Below are 27,891 nucleotides of genomic sequence, written 5' to 3'. Positions count from 1 at the left end.
CCACCATGAGGCTGATTTAAAAAATGTGGGGCAGAGGTTCTGAATTAGCATCCAGGGAGTGTGTGTGCTCAGTTTGGCAGCGATCGGGCCAACGGCGCCGGAGATTAGCTGGTAACAACCAGGCCACACAAATCGGCCTGTTATAGCGCCACCATGAGGCTGATTTGAAAAATGTGGGGCAGAGGTTCTAGATTGGCATCCAGGGAGTGTGTGTGCTCAGTTTGGCAGCGATCTGAGATTAGCTGCTCACAAACTCCGAGGACGCACGGACGCACGCACGCACGGACGGACGGACGGACGGACGGACGGACGGAGGGGAAAACATACTCTCCCTCAGCCTTCGGCTGGTGGAGACAATAATAATAATAAATATAGCTGCAAGCAGCGATAAAGTGGCCAAAAACACCTCAAATCATGAACACAGCCTGTGATGTGCGTGAAATCTTGCAAGCACATTCCCACTAAGTCAAGGAACAGATGCCACCCTTCTCACATTGACCTGTTATAGCGCCACCAGCGGGTCAACTTTTGCATAACACATTTTTGGAACAAAATGCCTCAAATCATGCATGCAGTGTCCAATTGCGTCAGTAACATCAAAGAGAGCACTGGCTGTGATCTTGACATTTTGTACTTTTATAGCCATTGTTTTTTGGCTTGAAGCGAGCCCACAATTGTTTCGAAGGAACAATATTTTCTAGTGTGTATTTGAGATGAATTCACCTGAGTTCTGTGTCTTCAGAGCTGACATGTCATTCTCTAGGGCTGACACAGCATTCTTCAAGGCTGTAAACACATGAATGGAGACTTTAATTTAAATAATACATTTATATAGTAAATATAATCTAGGTAAAAAGGATTGCATACACATAATGCTAATCTATGCAGAACCATCTGTGATGAGTATCGATGAACACAAACAAATAAATGTTTACTCCACAACAATTATTTGAAAACCTTAGCTACAAGTTAACTATTGATTATTATTACAAAACATACATTAGCCGATCTACAAGCTCAAAATACTTGTGAGCTTGAGATCTGCTATTTCAAAACAAAAAATGCTTGTACATTTTATGAATTTGAAAATGTGTGTGAAATGGGACATTCTGTATAGTACTTTATACTTTTCGTACTTTAAGTACATTTTGATACCAATAATTTTGTACTTTGACTCATTTTGAAAAGCGGACCTTTACTTGTATATTGCAGTATTGATACTTTTACTTAACCCTTAAAGGACAACTCTGCCCTAAATCACATATAGGCTCATTTTCCTACTTATATTGATCCAAAATGACTGTCCATGGGGTCTATTGAACAACATGCCCCTGTTGTTCAATTTCCCCAGCAGAACCCATGCAGCAGCTCTCATATCAATCGCTTGTACACTATTTGTTGTGGTCAAAAGTGATTTTATTTTTCATAAATGTGTTACTAGTTGTCATTACAAAGACATCCATGCCTTTGTTGTCCCACACGAGCCGCCACATTCGGCACAAGAGCCAATCAATGTGACTGTACTGGCCAATCACAGGGCATCTTTTCCGGTACTTGGCAAAACACATAAATGCATTACATCTGTTTAGCAGAGTGTGATAGCTTGTGTGGGACAACAAAGGCATTGATGTGTTTGTAATGACAACTACATTAATGAAAAATGAATTTTGACCACAACAATTAGTGTAAAAGCGATAGGCTTATAGGCTCCACTCTATGCTGTGAGGGCTGCTGGGTTCTCCTGGGGAAACTGGACATGAGCATTTCTGCCTAATAGACCCCATGGACAGTCAGTTTGATTATATAATTAAATAAATATAAGTAGGTAACTGAGCTTGGAATTGGAAGTGATAATAGATCAAGGTCACATGGCAAGAAACTGTATACACATAACGTTATTCAGCAGAACCATCTATAAAGTTTATGTGAGTTCTGTGTCTTCAGATTTATAGTCGTTTAAATCAAACAAACATAGCGAGGAGACACATTAAGTAGAAAAGTGCAATCTTTGGAATGCATGTCTCCACCAGGCCCGGTCCGGTAAGGACCTTTATCTAACATGCCGATGAAGTGCACACAAAAATAATAATAATAATAATAATAAATATAGCTGCAAGCAGCGATAAAGTGGCCAAAAACACCTCAAATCATGAACACAGCCTGTGATGTGCGTGAAATCTTGCAAGCACATTCCCACTAAGTCAAGGAACAGATGCCACCCTTCTCACATTGACCTGTTATAGCGCCACCAGCGGGTCAACTTTTGCATAACACATTTTTGGAACAAAATGCCTCAAATCATGCATGCAGTGTCCAATTGTGTCAGTAACATCAAAGAGAGCACTGGCTGCGATCTTGACATTTTGTACTTTTATAGCCATTGTTTTTTGGCTTGAAGCGAGCCCACAATTGTTTCGAAGGAACAATATTTTCTAGTGTGTATTTGAGATGAATTCACCTGAGTTCTGTGTCTTCAGAGGTGACATGTCATTCTCTAGGGCTGACACAGCATTCTTCAAGGCTGTAAACACATGAATGAATACTTTAATTTAAACACACATTTAAATAATACATTTATATAGTAAATATAATCTAGGTCAAAAGGATTGCATACACATAATGCTAATCTATGCAGAACCATCTGTGATGAGTATCGATGAACACACACAAATAAATGTTTACTCCACAACAATTATTTGAAAACCTTAGCTACAAGTTAACTATTGATTATTATTACAAAACATACATTAGCCGATCTACAAGCTCAAAATACTTGTGAGCTTGAGATCTGCTATTTCAAAACAAAAAATGCTTGTACATTTTATGAATTTGAAAATGTGTGTGAAATGGGACATCTGTATAGTACTTTATACTTTTCGTACTTTAAGTACATTTTGATACCAATAATTTTGTACTTTGACTCATTTTGAAAAGCGGACCTGCGGTATCCTGTGAAACCATATCTCACATATTTTGTACTTACTGTACGGATCAAACTGCTGTTATTTGCATTGGGGTACTCAATCAAGTCTGTCTGCCTGCTTGTCTCCCACGGCACCAATAGGGGCTATTTGCATTTACCCCCCAGTGCTCCTGGGTGGAACAAAGTCACAGGCGACTGTCTTTGTGTAGGAATGTCCCCTGCTGTGTTTAGCTATTGTTTACAGTCAACAAAGTGTCAGAGGCCTTTTGGACACATGCAGATGCTAATCTAATCAAGCTGTCTGGACAGGTTGAGTTTGAGTCCGCCTTCATTTGCTTTAAAAGTTCATAGAATTGTGGGTTTGGTAGTCTTCTCGGGCCAGACGCCGAAGGGCTGCTGCCCTCTGTGCTCTGTGCTCCATGCATCTCCTACAAATAAACCAACCTGGAATCACCTCAGAACCATCTTTGCCTGTCTGTGTTCCTGATTGCCTGCTACTCTGTTTCTTAATATCTCCTCTCCAAGCAACAAAGTTGAGTAAATAGTTGAACGCACAGACTCCAAGATACGTCAGACCTTTACTTGTATATTGCAGTATTGATACTTTTACTTAACCCTTAAAGGACAACTCTGCCCTAAATCACATATAGGCTCATTTTCCTACTTATATTGATCCAAAATGACTGTCCATGGGGTCTATTGAACAACATGCCCCAATTTCCCCAGCAGAACCCATGCAGCAGCTCTCATATCAATCGCTTGTACACTATTTGTTGTGGTCAAAAGTGATTTTATTTTTCATGAATGTGTTACTAGTTGTCATTACAAAGACATCCATGCCTTTGTTGTCCCACACGAGCCGCCACATTCGGCACAAGAGCCAATCAATGTGACTGTACTGGCCAATCACAGGGCATCTTTTCCGGTACTTGGCAAAACACATTAATGCATTACATCTGTTTAGCAGAGTGTGATAGCTTGTGTGGGACAACAAAGGCATTGATGTGTTTGTAATTACATTAATGAAAAATGAATTTTGACCACAACAATTAGTGTAAAAGCGATAGGCTTATAGGCTCCACTCTATGCTATGAGGGCTGCTGGGTTCTCCTGGGGAAACTGGACATGAGCATTTCTGCCTAATAGACCCCATGGACAGTCAGTTTGATTATATAATTAAATAAATATAAGTAGGTAACTGAGCTTGGAGTTGGAAGTGATAATAGATCAAGGTCACATGTCAAGAAACTGTATACACATAACGTTATTCAGCAGAACCATCTATAAAGTTTATGTGAGTTCTGTGTCTTCAGAGCTGACTTGTCATTCTGTAATGCTGTAAACACATGGATTGAAACATTTATAGTCGTTTAAATCAAACAAACATAGCGAGGAGACACATTAAAGAGGTGGTGCCATGATCCCCCCCCCCCCTCTAAAACATGATTATCAGGTATTATGATTATACTAGGAGGAAGATTTTTTCCAAAAAAGTATACAGAAAGAGTTAAAATTGGGTTTTTATGTGGCCACACCCCCAGTTCATTAAGTATGCATGGATGTCATGGTGGGTGGTGACCCAGCTGAGTTAGCCACACCCCACAGTGTTGGGTGAATGGTAAAAGGGGAGGGGTTGATTATATGATGTCATTTAATCTGTGTTTTCCGACTGGGCCTTTTGAGGCCCAGTCTTTCAGCTTTCAGGAAGAAACCAAAAATACACAGGGAAGACAAATCTTCACATTATAACCACGCCTGTGGGTCTATTAGAGTAATGTCAACTCCATAGACACATACAAAACAGAAAAAGTACAAAACTATGGCACCACCTCTTTAAGTAGAAAAGTGCAATCTTTGGAATGCATGTCTCCACCAGGCCCGGTCCGGTAAGGACCTTTATCTAACATGCCGATGAAGTGCACACAAAAATAATAATAATAATAATAATAAATATAGCTGCAAGCAGCGATAAAGTGGCCAAAAACACCTCAAATCATGAACACAGCCTGTGATGTGTGTGAAATCTTGCAAGCACATTCCCACTAAGTCAAGGAACAGATGCCACCCTTCTCACATTGACCTGTTATAGCGCCACCAGCGGGTCAACAAAACACATTTTTGGAACAAAATGCCTCAAATCATGCATGCAGTGTCCAATTGCATCAGTAACATCAAAGAGAGCACTGGCTGCGATCTTGACATTTTGTACTTTTATAGCCATTGTTTTATGGCTTGAAGCGAGCCCACAATTGTTTCGAAGGAACAATATTTTCTAGTGTGTATTTGAGATGAATTCACCTGAGTTCTGTGTCTTCAGAGCTGACATGTCATTCTGTAATGCTGTAAACACAAGGATTGAAACATTTATAGTCGTTTAAATCAAACAAACATAGCGAGGAGACACATTAAAGGAGTAGTTCACCCCCAAAATGACTTTTTTTTCCTATTGATTACTCAAGTGGAGACCTGAATTCAATAATGTTTTTAGTTTTTTGTTGCATTCCTAAGACAATAATTTGATTACAATAAATTTAGCCCCATCCGGATGGGGACCCAAATGTATTCGGGTCCCCATTCATCCCCACCCAGAATCAATGGGGGGAATTTACTATAAAACATTTTCTTTTTGTCTTAGGAATGCGACAAATACAAAAACATTTCATTGAACTCAAGTCTCCATGGCATGAGTAATCAATAGGAAATACAATCATTTGGGGTGAATTACTCCTTTAAGTAGAAAAGTGCACTCTTTGGAATGCATGTCTCCACCAGGCCCGGTTGGCGGAAGGCAGTTACAGACATGAAATATGGGGGGGAAAAAATGTTTTTGAAGAAAACCATTTGTGCCAGACCATATTTCCTGCTATTTAATGGCCGTAAATCTAGTCTTGCACAGATGGTCACAGCCTCTATCTGGGAGTTGTGTCAAGATCTGAGGAATCCATAGAAAAACCTGGTTTCCCAGGTCTCTGTTGAAGGTCGTCAATTGTGACGTGAGATCTGTGAACACATTAAAAATGTGCAGTAAAAAGTAGGTGTGTAACGATATAGTAACTGAATCGAAACATCGTTTTAATTTGCAATGATCGACTATATTGATGCAAATAATCAACATCGAATTGTTTTGCAATGCAAAATAATCGATTGTATGGAAACTAGCCATTCCATGTAGCTACTCTTGGTCTATCGATACATGTGTGTAATCTAATCTCTATGTTCATGTCAAGGTGCGTGTTTGTGTATGTGTTGTAATATAATGTCCATGTATTTCCTAAAGAATTACAGTGTTTTATCTATCTATAAATGCGAGAAGTCTCTGCGTGTCTGCGTGTATGTAATCCGCGTATCTCGAGAACCGTTCGTCCCACCGGCTTCAGATTCGGCACGCGCGTTCTCCGCCGCGGCGCGGAGTGCAGTGCCCGGCCTCGACCCGACCCGACGCGCGTTTTTTCCGAAACGGCGCGAAACGTTCGGAATCTCCTTATGCGGAGCTGATTGTTGACATCAGGCTGTTCCGGAGGAAATCGGCGTAAGCTCTGACTCATTGTGACATCACTTCATAAAAGGCTCTGACATCGCGTACGCCACATGAGTCAACAAAAAATCTCTGTGAGTGTGTAATCCGCGTATCTCGAGAACCGTTCGTCCCACCGGCACGCGCGTTCTCCATATATGGGCATAAAATGAATGCCCCCATATATGGGCATAAAATGGATTGCAGACAGACAGATACAGATATCTCCATATATGGACATAAATGGACAGAGGCAAACAGATGGTCAAAGATCTCCATCTCTGTGAGTGTGTAATCCGCGTATCTCGAGAACCGTTCGTCCCACCGGCACGCGCGTTCTCCATATATGGGCATAAAATGAATGCCCCCATATATGGGCATAAAATGGATTGCAGACAGACAGATACAGATATCTCCATATATGGACATAAATGGACAGAGGCAAACAGATGGTCAAAGATCTCCATATATGGGCATAAAATGGACGCAGACAGACAGATACAGATATCTCCATATATGGGCATAAATGGACACAGGCAAACAGATGTTCAAAACGGGTCCTATGACAACAGGTATAATGAGGTTTGCATTAAAGGGGGAACCGGCACTGTGTCTGCAACACAGTTGGAGGCACAGACAGATACTCCATATATGGGCATAAAATGGACGCAGATAGACAGATATCTCCATATATGGGCATAAAATGGACCCAGAACTATAACTGCAGTGATCTCCATATATGGACATAAAATGGACGCCGACAGACAGACAGACAGATACAGATATCTCCATATATGGGCATAAATGGACACAGGCAGACAGATGGTCAAAACGGGTCCTATGAAAACAGGTATAATGGGGTTTGCATTAAAGGGCGGGGCATTCATTCCCTATTTACATTGTTCCGAGTTGGCCAGGTCGCCGACTAGACGCTGGGCCGCCCGAAGGGCGGCCCAGCTTCTAGTATCCATAATAATAGATTTTTCCCTTAAAAAACTCCTCTATTTACACGTTTCACACAGATTTAATGTCTTTGCTAAATAGTTACTATGTCGTATAGCCATGAATGAACCAATATCGTCCATGTATCGTATCGCTGCATGTATCGTGATGTGTATCAAATCGTTGTTCAAATGTATCGTTGCACCCCTAGTAAAAAGGTTTCACTGAATGCTTTGTGTCAAATCCCCACTGCACAGCGAGCACACAATGATCAACAGTTTAGCAGTAAAACTAAGATAAAATGATAATACCCTGACACATTGTATCACTGACATTTCAGAGATATTGGGGTCTAATTTCTGCCACCTGTTACCCATTATCCTCACCGTGCGTAAGTGCGTCCGTGCGTCCTCGCAGTTTGTGTGCACCTAATCTCAGTCGCTGTTGGCCCGGTCGCTGCCAAAGTGAGCACACACATTCCCTGGATGCCAATCTAGAATTTTTCAATGGGCCTTTTCTAGCGCCACCTAGTGGCCGATGTTCGCAAAACACATTTCTGTTACAGATTTTGTCCAAAGATCCTACAAATTGGTAAGCAGTATCTCGACAGTCATGTGATCGACACGGATCTGTCCGATTTTGCATATTCCATCCTCATTGGCTAAGATTGGCTTCCAAAGTTTGTAGGATTGAGCCGTTTTGAACAAAATGCCTCAAATCACAAACGCAAAGTGCAATTATCATGAAATCGCGCACACACGTTCCCACTAGGCCGAGGAAGAAATGCCACTTACGTTTTAAAAAATCAGCCTTTATAACAGGCCGATTTGTGGTTTTACCTATAACTCCACCGATCGGTTTCAAACTTTGTAAGCGCACTCCCTAGAAGCTAAGGATAAACCTTTGCCCTGCATTTTTCACACCAGCCTTTTATAGCGCCACCTTTGGGCCGACTTATGTAAAACACATTTTTGGATATTACTCCTTCAGATCTTCTCCAAAAGTAACACAAATCAGTACACAGTATCTCTATAGTCATGTGATCAAGTATAATGCGTCTGATATTTCATATTCCATCCTGATTGGCTAATATTTGCTTCCAAAGTTTGCAGGATTGCTCAGTTTTTTAACTAAATGCCTCAAATCATCAACGCAGCTTGCAATTACCATGAAATTTGCCACACACATTCCCACTATGTCAAGGAACAAATGCTACCCTTTTCACATTGGCCTGTTATAGTGCCACCAGCAGGTAGACTTAAGCAAAACACATTTTTGGAACACAATGCCTCAAATCATGCATGCAGCGTCCGATTGCCATGAAAGGTCTAAGGTGAAGAACATATGCCACCCTTTTTACACTGGCCTATTATACATAGGGATGGGTATTGTCTGCAATACTTTTAATGGTATCGATTGCATGACGTTGATACTATCGGGTATCGGTTCACCTAAAAACTAACGATACCTCGTTTCGATTCTCTGGAACGCACCCCTGGCCAGTCGCATCAGTAACAGTTGGGCTACTGAGAGTTTAATGACTGTTTTAGTAGGCTACACTCGTTACTGTGGAAAATAGCCGACAATAGCCTATAATGTTTATTATTATGATGATTATCCAAAGATACTCTCTGCTCCGCCACACTGTGTGAAACTTAAATAAAAAGTATCGAAAAGGGTATCATATCGATTCCCAGGTATCGAAAAAGGTATCGTATCGATTCAAAGGTGAACGATACCCATCCCTAATTATACAGTAGCACCATCAGGACGCCTGGCCTGGTGGAGACCTGTGCTCGGAAGAGCACTGCTTCTAGCTCACCCTTTGTTAGCCTTCTGGTTGGTCCCTGACTGACCAACCAGCAGGCTCTATCTGCCTTGTCCCGCCATGGTTCCGCATTTTTTATGTTGAATTTGCAAAAAAAATATTCTTGGAGAAATAAAAACATTTAAAAACATGCTGAGTCACTATACTGCCACTGAGCAGCTCCATTTTACTGAAACCAAGTTTGAAATTAGAATTGAACACACAGAATAACAATTGGAAGCAACTGAAGTACAATGGTAGTGGATGGAGTGTCACACCGAATGTCCCACCAAGACACAGCAACCAATGAGTGTGAAGAGGGGCGGGACAGCGGGCGGGACTTAACAAAGGGTGAATTGCGGACAAGAAACTTGCTCTTCCCCTAAATGGTATTTCAGGGACTCTATGCCCGCTATAGCCATTATGCCGACTTTGTTCTTTGTGCATGGAGTTGTGGATGTGGGCGTGTTGTTGCGTTGGTATTTTGGCAACACAGATTTAGGAAAGCATATACAGGATCCTAATACCACCCGCTTTGCCACCCTGCTATGCCACTTCTTTGGTAGAGTGTGCGCTGCCAATGGAAAATACATGGATACTGGAGTCTCTGACACATTGAGCATCTTGGCACACATTGACACAACCTTCAGTTGTCTCCTTCTGCCCTAATTATCCACACATCTCAGTGATTCTAGTCGTCCCATAATCATAAGTAAGATGTAATTTCCTTGTGTCAATTCTGTTTATATACGACAAGTCTATTCAAAATGATTTGCGATTATTGTCATGCCATCGCATAATTCTTCATTGCAGGATATAAAGACCTGATTACAATTATATCTATAATCAGTAACTGTAATTGATAGTTATATCTATCAAATGTGGTTTTATATAAAGCCAATCAAAGCTCAGAGCTTTGAGAATGAAGATCGGGAAATGTCCACTTTGGACTGGAGAGCCTCACTGGTGAGCTTGTAGATCAGCAAGGTGTCGCAGGACGACTTCTGGTCCTCCGTGGACGATCCTGCAGTGTTTCAACCCATTCGGACCAGGAACGCACTTTTACACATTATCACTTTAATCATTGTTTTATACTTAAGCTATTAAAAAATAGAAGATATACAATCTCACACCACAGCACCGAGTGCCAATGTTTCATTAACCATAAGACTAAAATACATATTTTCTATTAGTTTTTGTTCTACTGTTTGTTTGTTTGTTTGTTTGTTTGTTTCCTTTTTTTGTACTTTTTGTACTTTTACTTGTGGTACTTTAAGTACATTTTGATGCCAACACTTTCATACTTTTAAGTACATTTTGAATTCCGGACTTTTAGTGGTAACAGAGTATATCTATATTATGGTATTGTTACTTTTAAGTAAAATATTTGGAGTAGGCCTACTTTTTCCACCACTAGTTTTGACCCTGTCTCTATCTTACTTGAACATCCTGAACATCCTCCACTTCCTTCGACCTCCGTCTCACTTTCATTCTCTTTCTTGTCCTTTTCTGAAACACACAATTAGATTTTTAAATATTGAAAAAAAAAAAAAAAAAAAAAAAAAAAAAACGTTTCAGTTTACAACCTTTACATTGTTAACACATGTGTCAGGGCTTAAACCCAGTTCAAGGACCCACAATGTAGAAATCAAAGGAAACAAGGAATAAACTTAAAGGTACACTAGGTAACTTTACAACCATTGGTAGCACTTTACAATAATGACCTGTTATAAATCATTTATAAACATTTATAAGCAGTTTATAGATGAGTAATAAAACATGAACAAACTGTTTATTGACATTTGTAAATGTTTAACTAAACATTTATAACTGTTTTAAACATCATTTACATGTTATTAGTAAGGTATTAGTAAGTAGTAAACTAATCATGAATAAACTATTTATATACATTTGTAAATGCTTACTAAATCATTTATAACCAATGCTAAAATTCACATAATGTGTAGGTAGGAATGCATTTACAAATGTCTGTTAAGGTGACCTCCATGTGTTGTTCATGTTTAATATACGCTTTGTAGATGTTATCAAGAGCCCTAATGTAAAGTGAAGACTATTCATTGCGACCATCAGGTTGCAAGTTACTATGAAAACCTCCCCCGGCTGTCTGTCAGTCCCTCCGTCAGTCTGTCCGTCACGGCACATCACGTCACGTCACACTTTTGGCCCTACTCTTATCTCCGGCACCGTTTCCCCTATCCATGCCAAACTTGCCAAACTGCTAAACATGAACAAACATGGAGGCCACATTAACAGACAGTTGTAAATAATGAATAGTCTTCACTTTACATTAGGGCTCTTGATAACATCTACTAATGATTTATAGATATTTAAGGAATGTTTTACAAAGCATAACCATGAACAAACAAGGAGGCCACATTAACAGACAGATATAAATAACCAGTAAGGAGATAAGCAACCTCATGGTGGCGCTAGAAGAGGGGCATGTGAGAAATCAGGGGTGGAGGTTGTGGTTTGGCAGCCAAGGAGTGTGTGCAAAGTTTGGCATGGATAGGGGCAACGGTGCCAGAGATAAGAGTAGGGCCAAAAGTGTGGCGTGACGTGACGTGACGTGATGTAACGTGACGTGACGTGACGGACATCCGGTGGAGGTTTGTATAGTAACTTGCGACCTCACGGTCGCAATGAATAGCCTTCACTTTACATTAGGGCTCTTGATAACATCTACAAAGCGTATATTAAACATGAACAACACATGGAGGTCACCTTAACAGACATTTGTAAATGCATTCCTACCTACACATTATGTTTACAGTTTACAGTTTACAGTTTAGGCATTTAGCAGACGCTTTTAATCCAAAGCGACTTACAATAAGCAGATAACATCACAATAATAAACAAGATGTGTGAATTGTGAATTTTAGCATTGGTTATAAATGATTTAGTAAGCATTTACAAATGTATATAAATGGTTTATTCATGATTAGTTTACTACTTACTAATAAGTTGTAAATGATGTTTAAAACAGTTATAAATGTTTAGTTAAACATTTACAAATGTCAATAAACAGTTTGTTCATGTTTTATTACTCATCTATAAACTGCTTATAAATGTTTATAAATGATTTATAACAGGTCATTATTGTAAAGTGCTACCCAACCATTTTTAATATATATGTTTATGCTCTTTTTAGCCGTCATTTCCCTTGATCAGCCACCCACAATATTATTGTGCTGGGGTGTTTCCTTGCAGAAAGATACGTCCCTCTGGCTGTAGTTTGATTCTGTTCTAATGTTTGTGTTGACACAAATTGCCGGGTGCATCCCCCCATCTCGACATCCTGCCATTCCGTCATCCCCCCATTCAGACACTAACCCTATACCTCTAAGGAAGTGTCTTCACTCAACAATTAGGCGGTCTTTACATGAGGACAAATCATCCCTGTATCACTAGCTTTTAGTAGTCATTCGGCCATTTTGACACACAGAGACGCGTTTTCATGACCCAATCCGAAACTTTTTTTGAATTCGTGTCTGGAAGTGGATTAGTGCGGTTTCGCATCGTTTTTGCAGCTGTGTAATCAAAGAAAACGACCAAATGCGGGAGAATACAATGACGTCGGTCATAGAACCCCCCTCCCTCCCCCCACCAGGCGGAATGGCAGCATTAGCACCTCCTCTGGTCGAATGTCTGTTCGAATGCAGCGACGGTTGGGACTACGTTCGACCAGAGGAGGTGCTAATGCTGCCATTCCGCCTGCAACATCCAGGCTTGTAAACATTACCGGCTGACAAAACTAGCGATTTTAAGGGGTTGTTTCGTGCCCTAGTTCGTGGTTTATGGACCCTTGTTAGGTTATTACAGTCTGGGAGCTCGGAACTACCTTTACTTTGTGGATACAATTTCGGGAAAAGTGTTTTCTACCTCAACGTTGGAGGCGTTGAGGTAGCGAAATTAAACAAATATATTTGCTAATCAACATCAGACTCAGTTAATTTGACATTGTTGAAGACTGAGAGAAAGTAGGCAATTTAGCCATAACGCAAGGATATGATTGTGACTTCCAGTGAAATAACAGACTGCCAGTGGCGTCAGTTCATTTATTTATTCCGTTAGTTTATTTTGCGACGGCTCATAATCCTCCAGTGCGCCGCATTCCAGTGCGCCAGTGCGTCAGTTCAGTAACAGCTAAGGTATGGCAACATGACTGTTGTCTGGTCTTGCATGTGTGAAGGCACGCATGCAAGACAGTCATGTTGCCAATACTTAGCAACGGCATGATGAATTTATTTTAAGAAGTACATTTTATTATTTTCCCTTGTAATCAAGGTATGGTAGACTACCATACCCATATGTGCCACTGTAGGCTACTCCGTTTGCTGCCTCGCATGGTGCGTTATACTTCTGTGTTGCAGATAGAAGACAGAAATAACTTTATATTGCCCATCCCCGTAGATAATGTCCAGAAATATGCTCCATAGGCTATAAATGTTCCGACCTTCATCTTCAAGGGGGATTTTGTTGGTGTTTCACTTCACCTCGCTAAAAAACCTCTATGATTTTGCGGGACTCATTGAATATGCGAACATACGATAATAATATGGATTTGGGAGCATAGCCTAATTACAAAGCATGTCTCATTAAAACAATATATATTTTATAGTTGAAGGGTAAACACACAGTATAGGCCTATGTAGGCTGGGAACATGACACATTTTGATTGAATTCATGCGTTGTCAACTTGTCGTGTAAACACAGAAAAACAAACCAACGAGGTGTAATCGCGAAGTTTTTTGGGTAATAAATCCAAAACGAGACCGGCAGCGTTTACAAGCGCCCCCGTATAATGAGAGCCTTAGAAGTCAATGTCTGAATGGCAGCATGTTGGAATGGAGAACGGCCCCCCCGATGGGTATACTTCATTTTTATAGCAGTGTTTAGCACTTCAAATGGAGATACTTCAGTGTTATAGCAGTGTTTAACACTTCAAATGGACATACGTTGGTGAACATTGCTCTTCTTTGCACAACATACTGTAAGACTATAGGTTTGAATGCCGCTTATCAGCCTGAACATCTAGTGCTGTAAAAGCAATCCTCCTCACCTGTGTCTTCTGTGTCTGTGGTCCCGTGGTGGTGCTGATGGTCCAGGGTCAGCTCCAACTCTGTTCCCTGGTCCTCCTCATGGGTCAGACGGAGCTGGACGTCAGGGGCAGCCTCACACACACAGAGCAGGACGAACAGCAAAGCACCGCAAGCCTTCATCCTGAACCTCACTGACTATAGTGACACAGAACACAGATACACTCACTGACTAATGACTCAAAACAAACTAACTTCACTGTCTAGTAACCCAGCACACAGCTAGACTCACTGACTAGTGACTCAGAACAAACTAACTTTGCTGTCTAGTAACCCAGCACACAGCTAGACTCACTGACTAATGACTCAGAACAAACCGCTGTCTCATATATATATTCACCACCTCGAATGGGAACAAAGCCCTTTCCAATACGCTGCAGGCTCACATGTCCTTTAGAATAAGAGAATAAAAAAAGATATGTTTTGGGTCTTTTTCTGCCTTTATTGATACGCTGACAGGAAACGGGGGGAGAGAGATGGGTGACACGCATCAAAGGTCGTCAGGATCGGGAATCGAACCTGCGACGCTGCAGGCTGGTCTGGATTACCCCACATAAAAACACACACACACACACACACACACACACACACACACACACACACACACACACACACACACACACACACACACACACACACACACACACACACACATAGTTTGTTCTCTTTGCGGGAATAATTGTCTCCACCGGCCGAAAGGCATGGGGAGACTATGTTTTGCACCCTGTCCGTCCGTGTGTGTCCGTGTGTCCGTACTCGGTCCTCTCCTTCTGTCTGTGTACAGCTAATCTCCACCGTTGCCATGATGGCAGCGAAACTGGGCACACACACTCCCTGGGTGCCAGAGCCAAACCTCTGCCCCAAAATGTTCACATCGGCCTGTTATAGCGCCACCAGGAGACAAATTTGTGCGAAACACATTTTTGGATAGTACTGCTATCGGTACACAGTATTTCTGATAGTCATTAAAAATGGGTATTTCCGATTCCATCCTGATTGGCTAAGATTGCCTTCCAAAGTTTGCAGAACTGCTCCACTTTGAACAAAATGCCTCAAATCATGAACACAGAGTGCGATTTCCGTCAAATTTTGTATTCCCAATAGGCCGAAAAATACATGTCACTTAAAAATGGTTGAATCAGCCTCACCAGGAGGCCGAGTTACATAAAACCATTTTTCTATATAACTCCTTCAGATTTAATCCAAATTTCACGCAACTTGCTATATGATCTCTATAAGTCATGTGATCAAGACGGATGTCTTTGCTTTTTCATATTCACATGCACACACATTCCCACTAGGTCAAAGAACAAATGCCACCCTTTTCACATTGGCCTGTTATAGCGCCACCAGGCAGTAGGTCAACTTTAGCAAAACCCATTTTTAGAACAAAATGGCTACCTGTGGTGGAGACCTGTGCTCGGAAGAGCACTGCTTCTAGTTATGAACCTGAGATGCATTTCCTTAAGCTGATACATCATGACATGATTGTTGAAATATTTATATAATATAACGATATGTGTCCATATTGTTTGATGGGGACATTGATATTATGTTCTTGGTTGGCAGCAGAGCCTGTGGCAGCATGCAGTCATCATGTCAGAAAGAAAGGTGAAACTCAATCCCTATTTAAAAGAAACCTAGATTCTCATGCAGCAACGTGGCCAGGAAGTATAGTAGTAAGTAACAGAGAGTATAAAAAACAAGCACGTCTGATCAGCTGGTGGTAGAGTCAGCTGTCATGAAAGCAGGAAATCTGTTGACGACCAGAGCCCAAATAAGGGCTCAGAACGGAAGTAGGGGGCGTGGCCAGGAATGCTGTCTATAGCGCTGATAAGAGCTATTATAGACGTTTGAAACGTTACACACTGCTGCAACACCGTGCAGTGCCCCATTATGTGAGAAATTGTTTTATTTTCGATAACTACTTTTAAAACAACCAGCTCAACAAGATCTACTCACCCCACAACAAATATACCCAATGGGGCTTTGGAATGATGGCACTGGCGTATGAGACAAACACACTTTGAATGGGAAATAGTGGTGGAAAAGAATTGGATTCCGGGACCGGGGTGTTGAAGGCTATTGGCTGCAACCGCAGCGAGGGTGGGACAATGGGCTCAGCTTGCCCAGCTATATACATGCCGTCTACAACATACCTGCAAGCACTTTTTTTTCTTTTCTTTTTTTTGAAAAAAAAAAGTAAGAGAAAATAAGTTACATAAGTGGTAAATCAACTGACACTAAGGGTGCATGCAAGTGTGCGTGCGTGCGTGTGCGACGTATTTAATTTGTGACAACACTAGAACTGTGCAGAATAGAAGCAAAGCACGATGTACAACTACACCCCCTAGATGTGACACTATGTCACATGGTCTTATACCCCCAATCCAGCCCTTGATGCTGAGTGCCAAGCAGGGAGGCACTGAGTCCAATTTTTCACAGTCTTTGGTTTGACCCAACCAGGAATCGAACCCCGACATTCCAATCTCGGGGTGGACACTCTAACCACAAGGCCACTGAGCTGGTTGGTCATTGATTTGATCATTGTTTATTAAATAGACAGCATTTATTGTGGGCTCGAGCACACTTTAGATATTGTCATTATTTATCTATCAGGCAGTCATACTATATCAAGTTCTCCTCAAAACGTTGGCGCCTTTCTACTCCTACATACTTAAACAGAAAATGAAAATAAAAACATCAATGTGTCCAGCTTACTGTGGCGACGTGTGCTATTATTTTTTACAGCAATCGGCCAAATGGTGGCGCTGTAGGAAGCCTGATTTGAGTTTTTTTCTATAACTCCACCGATCTTTGTAAAACATTGTATGCCCACTTCCTACAGGCTAAAGATAAACCTTTTCCTTGCATTTCTTAAATTTGCATTATATAGCGCCACCAGGAGGCCGACTTACATAAAACCATTTTTCTATATAACTCCTTCAGATTTTATCCAAATGTCACGCAACTTACTACACATGATCTCTATAAGTCATGTGATCAAGACGGATGTCTTTGCTTTTTCATATTCACATGCACACACAGTCCCACTAGGTCAAAGAACAAATGCCACCCTTTTCACATTGGCCTTTTATAGCGCCACCAGTAGGTCACCTTTAGCAAAACACATTTTTAGAACAAACCTGGTGGAGACCTGTGCTCGGAAGAGCACTGCTTCTAGTTATGAACCTGAGATGCATTTCCTTAAGCTGATACATCATGACATGATTGTTGAAATAATTATATAATATAAAGATATGTGTCCATATTGTTTGATGGGGACATTGATATTATGTTATTGGTTGGCAGCAGAGCCTGTGGCAGCATGCAGTCATCATGTCAGAAAGAAAGGTGAAACTCAAGCCCTATTTAAAAGAAACCTAGATTCTCAGTTATGCAACAACGTGGCCAGGAAGTCTTGTAGTAAGTAACAGAGAGTATAAACAACAAGCACGTCTGATCAGCTGGTGGTAGAGTCAGCTGTGATGAAAGCAGGAAATCCGTTGACGACAGAGCCCAAATAAGGGCTCAGAACGGAAGTAGGGGGCGTGGCCAGGAATGCTGTCTATAGCACTGATAAGAGCTATATTATAGACGTTTGAAACGTTACACACTGTGCAGTGCCCCATTATGTGAGAAATTGTTTTATTTTCTCTGGACTCCTTGGGTTAAACTTATGACACATCTCCCCATATATATATATATAAATATGCCAGAAAATATTATAAACCATGGCTGCCCACATCGATTTGACTTGATAACTACTTTTAAAATAACCAGCTCAACATGATATACTCACCCCACAACAAATATACCCAATGGGGCTTTGGAATGATGGCACTGGCGTATGAGACAAACACACTTTGAGTGGGAAATAGTGGTGGAAAAGAATTGGATTTCCGGGACCGGGGTGTTGAAGGCTATTGGCTGCAACCGCAGCGAGGGCGGGACAATGGGCTCAGCTTGCCCAGCTATATGCATGCCGTCTACAACATACCTGCAAGCACCTTTCTTTTTTTTCTTTTTTTTTTTTTAAGTAAGAGAAAATAAGTTACATAAGTGGTAAATCAACTGACACTAAGGGTGCAAAACTGGGGGCCAATCGGCCACCTTGGCGGGGGGGGGGGGGGGGGGGGAGAAAGATTGAGGGGAGAGAGAGAGAGAGAGAGAGAGAGAGAGAGAGAGAGAGAGAGAGAGAGAGAGAGAGAAAAAGGAGGAAGAGGGAGAGAGAGAGAGAGAGAGAGAGAGAGAGAGAGAAGAAACATGCAGCTTTTCTGTAGCCGTTTCTGTTTGACGTCTGCACTCAGGGGTTGACACTAAGGTCTCAGAGGCACTTGCCTGTCGGGCAAGTACAGGTCATGTTCTACTTGCCCAAAGGTCATGCCCACTTGCCCTCATAATCGTAAAAATTTGAATTACCGTTCATTTTAACGTATTTGTTACCTTCGACTTGAAGTGATGTTGCTAGATTTTCAATATAATGGGTCACGGGACCCACAGGTGGTCATTCAAATAGGTCCCAGAAAATAATTATGGGTCCCCAATAAAATGTTTTTGAAAGTTGTGAGCTTGTAGATCATCTATTTTCCAAAATTTGCCTCTTTCTTATATTAATTTACAATTTGGCTAGTGTTTGTTTTTATAGTATAGTTTGATTACTTTTGATGCAGCAATGATCTGTTTTTTCTTTTCTTTATTTGTTAAATTACTATTACTTATTATTACTTTGTTGTCATCTAGGGACCCCACCAAAATCATTTGGGGACCTCTGGGGGGGGGGGGGGGGGGGGGTCTCGACCCACAGGTTGACTCACTTGACTGAAGTGGAAGGGAGAAGCGAATGTAGTTGTAGTAGAAGATGAATGAAAGTGGAACAGAGATATTTTAAAGTGTTTATTGCTCTGGTGTTTTCTTTTTACAAACTGGGATTCTCTTCGAATGCTTTATGCTTGTGTCGCAGCCACGTGAACGATCTGAAAACAACGTTGTGCGTCGGAGCGGCTCTTGGCTCGCTCCGATGCCGACTACAGTGTGCGGTTCGCGGCTAGCTTTTCTGCATGGCTCGCTGCAAAGAGAGGCGGCCACGGCACGTCGCGACAGACACTCTTTGGAGAGTAGGGGAGAGCGGGGTAAACTGAGACACTTTTTACATTTGCTCCCCTCTAGGCGAACTAAAAGATATATCAGTAAAAATGTACACATTTTCCAGTAATTTGGGATGTTTCCTAACAATGGAGGATATCAGAACATACTCAAGACAAAAGTCAGAGAAAAATTTTAAAAAAAGTGGTCTTGTGTCTCAGTTTACCCCAGGACCGGGGTAAACTGAGACAGACCGGAGAAATCAACGGGATAAAGTGATCCACTCACTTTTTTCACTTTAAAACTACCATAAAAACACAAAAACCTGGTTAACCGGGTTAAATATGCGCAATACAAAAATGTACATAGCAGACATTCTTTTAATAGGCTTTGTCCTGTCATTTCCACCCATGTGTCAAATAATGTGACACATGGGCAGAAGGAAAAAACTAAAAACCCTATAAAAAATTGATAGAAGGGTTTACCAAACTTTCCTCAGTTGATCCTTATGTAATTTTTCCTGTAGAATCTATTTCTGCAAAGTATATTGTTGTATTGTGCATAACTAATGAAATAATTAGCATATTTAGTCAAATGTAGTCAAATATGCTAATTATCTCATTAATTATGCACAATACAAAGACATATATATATCAAAAATGGATTCTACAGGGGAAAATACATAAGAATCAACTGAGACTAGTTTGGTACACCCTTTAATCAGGTTTTTACAGCTTTCTCCCTGTCTATCATGTTGGGATAATGTGAGATATTGTCTCACTTTACCCCGAAGCAATTGTCTCACTTTAACCCACAGCCACATTTTGGGAAAAGGGATATTTTGTATCAATTCAGGGTAATCTTCAGCTAGCATCTATCACATGGATTTACAAGTTGGTAGTTCATCAACATGTATGATATAAAATGTTCTCCCTGCATCAATTTGCTTTGACACAACAGCTGATTATGTTGACAGCACATGCAAAAAACATTTTTTTGTGAAAAAAGCATGTTTTCTACAGCACTATCAGGTCTCTCTTTTCATGACAAGTGGGAAATTCAAGGGGCTTGAAAATATAATGGTCACATGACCACAAATGTGTTCCATTGCCAAGATAAATGGAGCGTCTCAGTTTACCCGGTGTCTCAGTTTACCCCGCTCTCCCCTATTCACATTTGCGCGAATGAAACCCACTGATGTATACCTAGTTGCAGCTGTGTGAGCATCGTGTCTTCATCATAATGTGATCTTGTAGATTAGCTGTTTTCGACGGAGGCACGGAGCACGTACGTGTTTGCGTGTGTGTGTGTGGGGGGGGGACTGGGGAGGAGGAGGGAGGACTGAGAGGGGAGAGAGAGATAGACGGACCAGCACTCTTGTCCTGTTCAAGTTTCTAAAGACGGATAATCTCATTATATTACTCAAAATGTGTGCTTGCCCGGTCTGGCAACCTGGTAGCAACCTTCACCTGCCTGACCATTTTATTTGCTTGCCCTGGGCAGTCGGGCAAGCGTTAGCGTCAACCCCTGGCACTATTTAGTCACCTTTGGTGTTTTGGATGTGCGACAGAAGGGATTCGAACCGCTGGCCCTTTGTTGCCCTACTTCCTGAAAGGGGTGTGTCACAGTGATGTACATGCCCTTATTTGGATAGTTGCAATATTTGGGGAATACCCTTCAGCTGTCAGAACATTTAAGTGCATTTGGCTTTGTTCATTCTCGAATCGTGCCGTGAATATTTTATTTCTTTTTGGGTGGGCCCAGGCCTACCCAAGGCTGCTCCAATTCATTCAACAAGTTATTAGTTCAACCGTAATAAAAAGTCCATACCTACCTCCCATTTCCATTTGTAAATATTACCTATTTCACTGCATTACTATAGTTTCTTTTTCCCTTATGTTTTTTAATTCTTGCTTTTTATTTTCTCCCATATTGTTACTGACAACTCCCTATGCGAAGTAGGCTACTGTGTTATATGAGATTAACCTCGCCTACCAGGCTTTCTGAGGAAAAGCCTGGTGTTCGTTCACAACAGGCCGTTTGGTTTCCGCCTAGAGCGCGGAAACCACTAGAAGAAGCGGCGTCGCTTTGATTTGGTTCCCTCCGTTTGTTTCCCCAATACCTATTAAAATGCTCGAGTGGCCTAGTGTAGTCTTGCCAGTCACTAAAGGTTGGACTAAAATATGCATATACCAAACAAATTTTTTCAAAAGCAAAACAACTCCGCATCAAGGAGTTTATTAGGTAGGCCCTAAAAGTGTGTCCTTGAGCACAGGGGAATATTTTGGGTTAAAACTGAATCCGGTTTGATCTTTCCGGCAAATTGTAGTCCTTTGAGTACTACAACGTGACGTTTTGTGGTTTCCGCTCCAGACCGGTTACAAACCCGAAAAGTGAAGTGATCCCAGACTATGAGATACATGAAGTGGTTCCTGTGTAAATAAGCTGAAAAGCTTACTAGGGTATCCTTTTAGTTGACCTTGTACTGTCATGAAACTATACTTTTTCTTATGCAAACTTCTAATAAATTCTTCAATCTCCATACTGTTGTAGGTGTAGCATGGCGGTATTTATTAAAAGTTGCCAACAACGCCACCTAGGGTATTGCGCCCTAGGAAATAGTTTTTAGAGCTATATTGAAAAGGAACCACCTGCATACATAAATTACCCACTAGGTTCGTTGTACAGGGAGAAGGCAGAAACGGCTTTTGCAAAAGTACAAAATGTATTTATTTAAACATCCGGTCAGTTAATGATCATACATCATAGATCAATAAAATAGAATCCATTAATGTGAGGGTTAAACAATGAGTCCATAAAACACACTTATTTATCTTTAGGCCAGGGCAGGGAACTGGGAAGAGGGGCAGGCCAACCGGCCCCATGGCAGTGGCACCCCCAATGATCACAGCAAAGCACAGCAAAACTAACAAAACAACAAACCCAACCACAACCGGGGGGACCACCACCACAGGCAGCCGTCACCTGTCCCAGACGTAAGTCCCAGCACCAGGCCTGTAGATAGAAATAACAATTAGTAATATGCAGATCCATATGTTCAAAATAGTCAGATCACTAGCTGGTGTTGATTAGAGGCCATCCAGTTCACAGGATGGTGGTGGTTAGAGGCCTATGTGTCCAGCCTTCTCTAACATAACAACTCCATGCAAACAGTTAAAACACAGGTCAAGAGTTGTAGCTGAGATGAGTTGTAGATGAGGCGAGTTGTAGGACTGACATGGCCATGTTAGCCTACTATTCAGCAATAATGATATCAAAAGAACGGAGAAACTGACAAACCTACCCATTTGCCAGGGCAGAGCGCATGTCGCCAAGCCCGCAATGGTCAACCAGGTAAGTTAGCGAACTGAAAGAATACAAATTTACATGTACTATAGACTAGTGCCACCAAACAAGTAAAAAGACTGGCTGCAGAGAAGGACCAAAACAGCCTACCTTCCTTGCGCAGTGACAGTGTCACACACCAGGAGCAAACAGTTTGGGAGGACCGTTTGTAGGACAGAGCTATAAAGGACAACATAACCGTCAAGTTCAAGGCCACACAATGTAGGCTATTATGATTGTTTAACAGTTAGAATGCCCATACCTGTACAATGTGACGCTAAGCCCAACAGGCCAGCCGAATTTAAGAGGGCACATGCTGTGGGACGCATGGCCAGCTGAATCCCCACAGGCCAGCTTCTGGGAGAGCCTGACGAGCGCACAGAGTGTGCTCTTTAAATAGTGTCAGCAATCAGCCCACTGATGAGTGGGAGGAGGATGGGCCATGGGCAGATTGGTAGCCAACGCCCATCCTGCTACATAGGCTATGTTATTAACCTATTTCACAATGTTATAACAAACAACATGTTTGTATCAAATGCAGACAAGGCGAATGTAATACGCCATATAAACCTATTTTTCTGTTGGCTGCTGTGAATGCAGGCTCCTCGACTCCTCCTGCATTCACAGTGATAACAAGCACTTAATAACAATCTCTAAATCAATTGATCTGACAGAAACTGCAATGCTAGCCTACACACGCAGCAAAGGTCGTCAGGATCGGGAATCGAACCTGCGACGATGCAGGCTGGTCTGGATTACCCCACACAAACACACACACACACACACACACACACACACACACACACACACACACACACACACACACACACAGTCACACACAGTCACACACACACACACACACACACACACACACACACACACACACACACACAGTCACACACACACACACACACACACACACACACACACACACACACACACACACACACACACACACAGCTTTGTTCCCTTTGCGGGAATAATTGTCTCCACCGGCCGAAAGGCATGGGGAGACTATGTTTTGCACCCTGTCCGTCCGTGTGTGTCCGTGTGTCCGTACTCGGTCCTCTCCTTCTGTCTGTGTACAGCTAATCTCCACCGTTGCCATGATGGCAGCGAAACTGGGCACACACACTCCCTGGGTGCCAGAGCCAAACCTCTGCCCCAAAATGTTCACATCGGCCTGTTATAGCGCCACCAGGAGACAAATTTGTGCGAAACACATTTTTGGATAGTACTGCTATCGGTACACAGTATCTCTGATAGTCATTAAACAAAATGGGTATTTCCGATTCCATCCTGATTGGCTAAGATTGCCTTCCAAAGTTTGCAGAACTGCTCCATTTTGAACAAAATGCCTCAAATCATGAACACAGAGTGCGATTTCCATCAAATTTTGTACGCACATTCCCAATAGGCCGAAAAATACACGTCACTTAAAAATGGTTGAATCAGCCTCATGGTGGCGCTACACCAGCCTGATTTGAACTCCACCGATCTTTGTAAAACATTGTATGCCCACTCCCTACAGGCTAAAGATAAACCTTTTCCCTGCATTTCTTAAATTTGCATTGTATAGCGCCACCAGGAGGCCGACTTACATAAAACCATTTTTCTATATAACTCCTTCAGATTTTATCCACATTTCACGCAACTTGCTACACATGATCTCTATAAGTCATGTGATCAAGACGGATGTCTTTGCTTTTTCATATTCACATGCACACACATTCCCACTAGGTCAAAGAACAAATGCCACCCTTTTCACATTGGCCTGTTATAGCGCCACCAGTAGGTCAACTTTAGCAAAACACATTTTTAGAACAAAATGGCTACCTGGTGGAGACCTGTGCTCGGAAGAGCACTGCCTCTAGTTATGAACCTGAGATGCATTTCCTTAAGCTGATACATCATGACACGATTGTTGAAATAATTATATAATATAAAGATATGTATCCATATTGTTTAATGGGGACATTGATATTATGTTCGTGGTTGGCAGCAGAGCCTGTGGCAGCATGCAGTCATCATGTCAGAAAGAAAGGTGAAACTCAAGCCCTATTTAAAAGACACCTAGATTCTCAGGCATGCAGCAACGTGGCCAGGAATCTATTAGTAAGTAACAGAGAGTATAAACAACAAGCACGTCTGATCAGCTGGTGGTAGAGTCAGCTGTGATGAAAGCAGGAAATCCGTTGACGACCAGAGCCCAAATAAGGGCTTAGAACGGAAGTAGGGGGCGTGGCCAGGAATGCTGTCTATAGCGCTGTTTGAAACGACACACTGCTGCCACACTTCACATTATGTGAGAAATTGTTTTATTTTCTCTGGACTCCTTGGGTTAAACTTATGACACATCTCCCCATATCTATCTATAAATGCGAGAAGTCTCTGCGTGTCTGCGTGTATGTAATCCGCGTATCTCGAGAACCGTTCGTCCCACCGGCTTCAGATTCGGCACGCGCGTTCTCCGCCGCGGAGTGCAGTGCCCGGCCTCGACCCGACCCGACGCGCGTTTTTTCCGAAACGGCGCGAAACGTTCGGAATCTCCTTATGCGGAGCTGATTGTTGACATCAGGCTGTTCCGGAGGAAATCGGCGTAAGCTCTGACTCATTGTGACATCACTTCATAAAAGGCTCTGACATCGCGTACGCCACATGAGTCAACAAAAAATCTCTGTGAGTGTGTAATCCGCGTATCTCGAGAACCGTTCGTCCCACCGGCACGCGCGTTCTCCATATATGGGCATAAAATGAATGCCCCCATATATGGGCATAAAATGGATTGCAGACAGACAGATACAGATATCTCCATATATGGACATAAATGGACAGAGGCAAACAGATGGTCAAAGATCTCCATCTCTGTGAGTGTGTAATCCGCGTATCTCGAGAACCGTTCGTCCCACCGGCACGCGCGTTCTCCATATATGGGCATAAAATGAATGCCCCCATATATGGGCATAAAATGGATTGCAGACAGACAGATACAGATATCTCCATATATGGACATAAATGGACAGAGGCAAACAGATGGTCAAAGATCTCCATATATGGGCATAAAATGGACGCAGACAGACAGATACAGATATCTCCATATATGGGCATAAATGGACACAGGCAAACAGATGTTCAAAACGGGTCCTATGACAACAGGTATAATGAGGTTTGCATTAAAGGGGGAACCGGCACTGTGTCTGCAACATAAAATGAATGCCCCCATATATGGGCATAAAATGGATTGCAGACAGACAGATACAGATATCTCCATATATGGACATAAATGGACAGAGGCAAACAGATGGTCAAAGATCTCCATCTCTGTGAGTGTGTAATCCGCGTATCTCGAGAACCGTTCGTCCCACCGGCACGCGCGTTCTCCATATATGGGCATAAAATGAATGCCCCCACATATGGGCATAAAATGGATTGCAGACAGACAGATACAGATATCTCCATATATGGACATAAATGGACAGAGGCAAACAGATGGTCAAAGATCTCCATATATGGGCATAAAATGGACGCAGACAGACAGATACAGATATCTCCATATATGGGCATAAATGGACACAGGCAAACAGATGTTCAAAACGGGTCCTATGACAACAGGTATAATGAGGTTTGCATTAAAGGGGGAACCGGCACTGTGTCTGCAACACAGTTGGAGGCACAGACAGATACTCCATATATGGGCATAAAATGGACGCAGATAGACAGATATCTCCATATATGGGCATAAAATGGACCCAGAACTATAACTGCAGTGATCTCCATATATGGACATAAAATGGACGCCGACAGACAGACAGACAGATACAGATATCTCCATATATGGGCATAAATGGACACAGGCAGACAGATGGTCAAAACGGGTCCTATGAAAACAGGTATAATGGGGTTTGCATTAAAGGGCGGGGCATTCATTCCCTATTTACATTGTTCCGAGTTGGCCAGGTCGCCGACTAGACGCTGGGCCGCCCGAAGGGCGGCCCAGCTTCTAGTATCCATAATAATAGATTTTTCCCTTAAAAAACTCCTCTATTTACACGTTTCACACAGATTTAATGTCTTTGCTAAATAGTTACTATGTCGTATAGCCATGAATGAACCAATATCGTCCATGTATCGTATCGCTGCATGTATCGTGATGTGTATCGAATCGTTGTTCAAATGTATCGTTGCACCCCTAGTAAAAAGGTTTCACTGAATGCTTTGTGTCAAATCCCCACTGCACAGCGAGCACACAATGATCAACAGTTTAGCAGTAAAACTAAGATAAAATGATAATACCCTGACACATTGTATCACTGACATTTAGAGTCAGCTGTGATGAAAGCAGGAAATCCGTTGACGACCAGAGCCCAAATAAGGGCTTAGAACGGAAGTAGGGGGCGTGGCCAGGAATGCTGTCTATAGCGCTGTTTGAAACGACACACTGCTGCCACACTTCACATTATGTGAGAAATTGTTTTATTTTCTCTGGACTCCTTGGGTTAAACTTATGACACATCTCCCCATATCTATCTATAAATGCGACAAATCTCTGTGAGTGTATGTGCCCCGCGTATCTCGAGAACCGTTTGTCCCACCAGCTTCAGATTCGGCACGCGCGTTCCCCGCCGTGGCGCGGAGTGCAGTGCCGGGCCTCGGCCCGACCCGGCACGCGGTTTTCCCGAAGCGGCGCGAAACCTTCGGAATCTCCTTACGCGGAGCTGATTGTTGACATCAGGCCGTTCCGGAGGAAATCGGCGCAATCGCTGACTCATTGTGACATCACTTCACAAAAGGCTCTGACATCACGTACGCCACATGAGTCAACAAAAAATCTCTGTGAATGTGTATGTATGTATGTAATCCGTGTATCTCGAGAACCGTTCTTCCCACCGGCACGCGCGTTCTCCAGATATGGGCATAAAATGAATGCCCGAATGCGGAGCTGATGTCTGACATCAGAGTTTTCCGCAACCGGTACTGTGTGTGCAGAGATCTCCATATATGGGCATAAGGGGACAAAGGCAAACAGATGGTCAAAACGGGTCCTATGACAACAGGTATATTGGGGTTTGCATTAAAGGGTGGGGCATTCATGGGGTCCGCTCCAAAAAAGAAAATAAAAGAGACAAAGACAAACATAAGACAAGCAACAAAGCGT

General features: G+C 42.2%; 1 protein-coding gene across 1 annotated transcript in view; it reads right to left on the bottom strand.

Moving 5' to 3' along the window:
- Positions 1-14,429, bottom strand: part of LOC308291068 (microfibril-associated glycoprotein 4-like) — a gene marked incomplete at both ends in the record, with an annotated part of 28,303 nt that extends 13,874 nt beyond the window's left edge. Inside the window, 4 exons of the mRNA XM_080732981.1 lie at positions 724-786; positions 2,459-2,521; positions 10,151-10,210; positions 14,270-14,429. Coding sequence (XP_080589107.1) covers positions 724-786; positions 2,459-2,521; positions 10,151-10,210; positions 14,270-14,429 — 346 coding nt within the window. The remainder of the gene's footprint in view (positions 1-723; positions 787-2,458; positions 2,522-10,150; positions 10,211-14,269) is intronic.
- Positions 14,430-27,891: the final 13,462 nt, after the last annotated feature.

Source organism: Nannobrachium achirus (genome assembly GCF_963921795.1).
Source record: "Nannobrachium achirus genome assembly, chromosome: 9".
Lineage (NCBI taxonomy): Eukaryota > Metazoa > Chordata > Actinopteri > Myctophiformes > Myctophidae > Nannobrachium > Nannobrachium achirus.
This window is presented reverse-complemented; position numbering and strand designations above follow the sequence as displayed.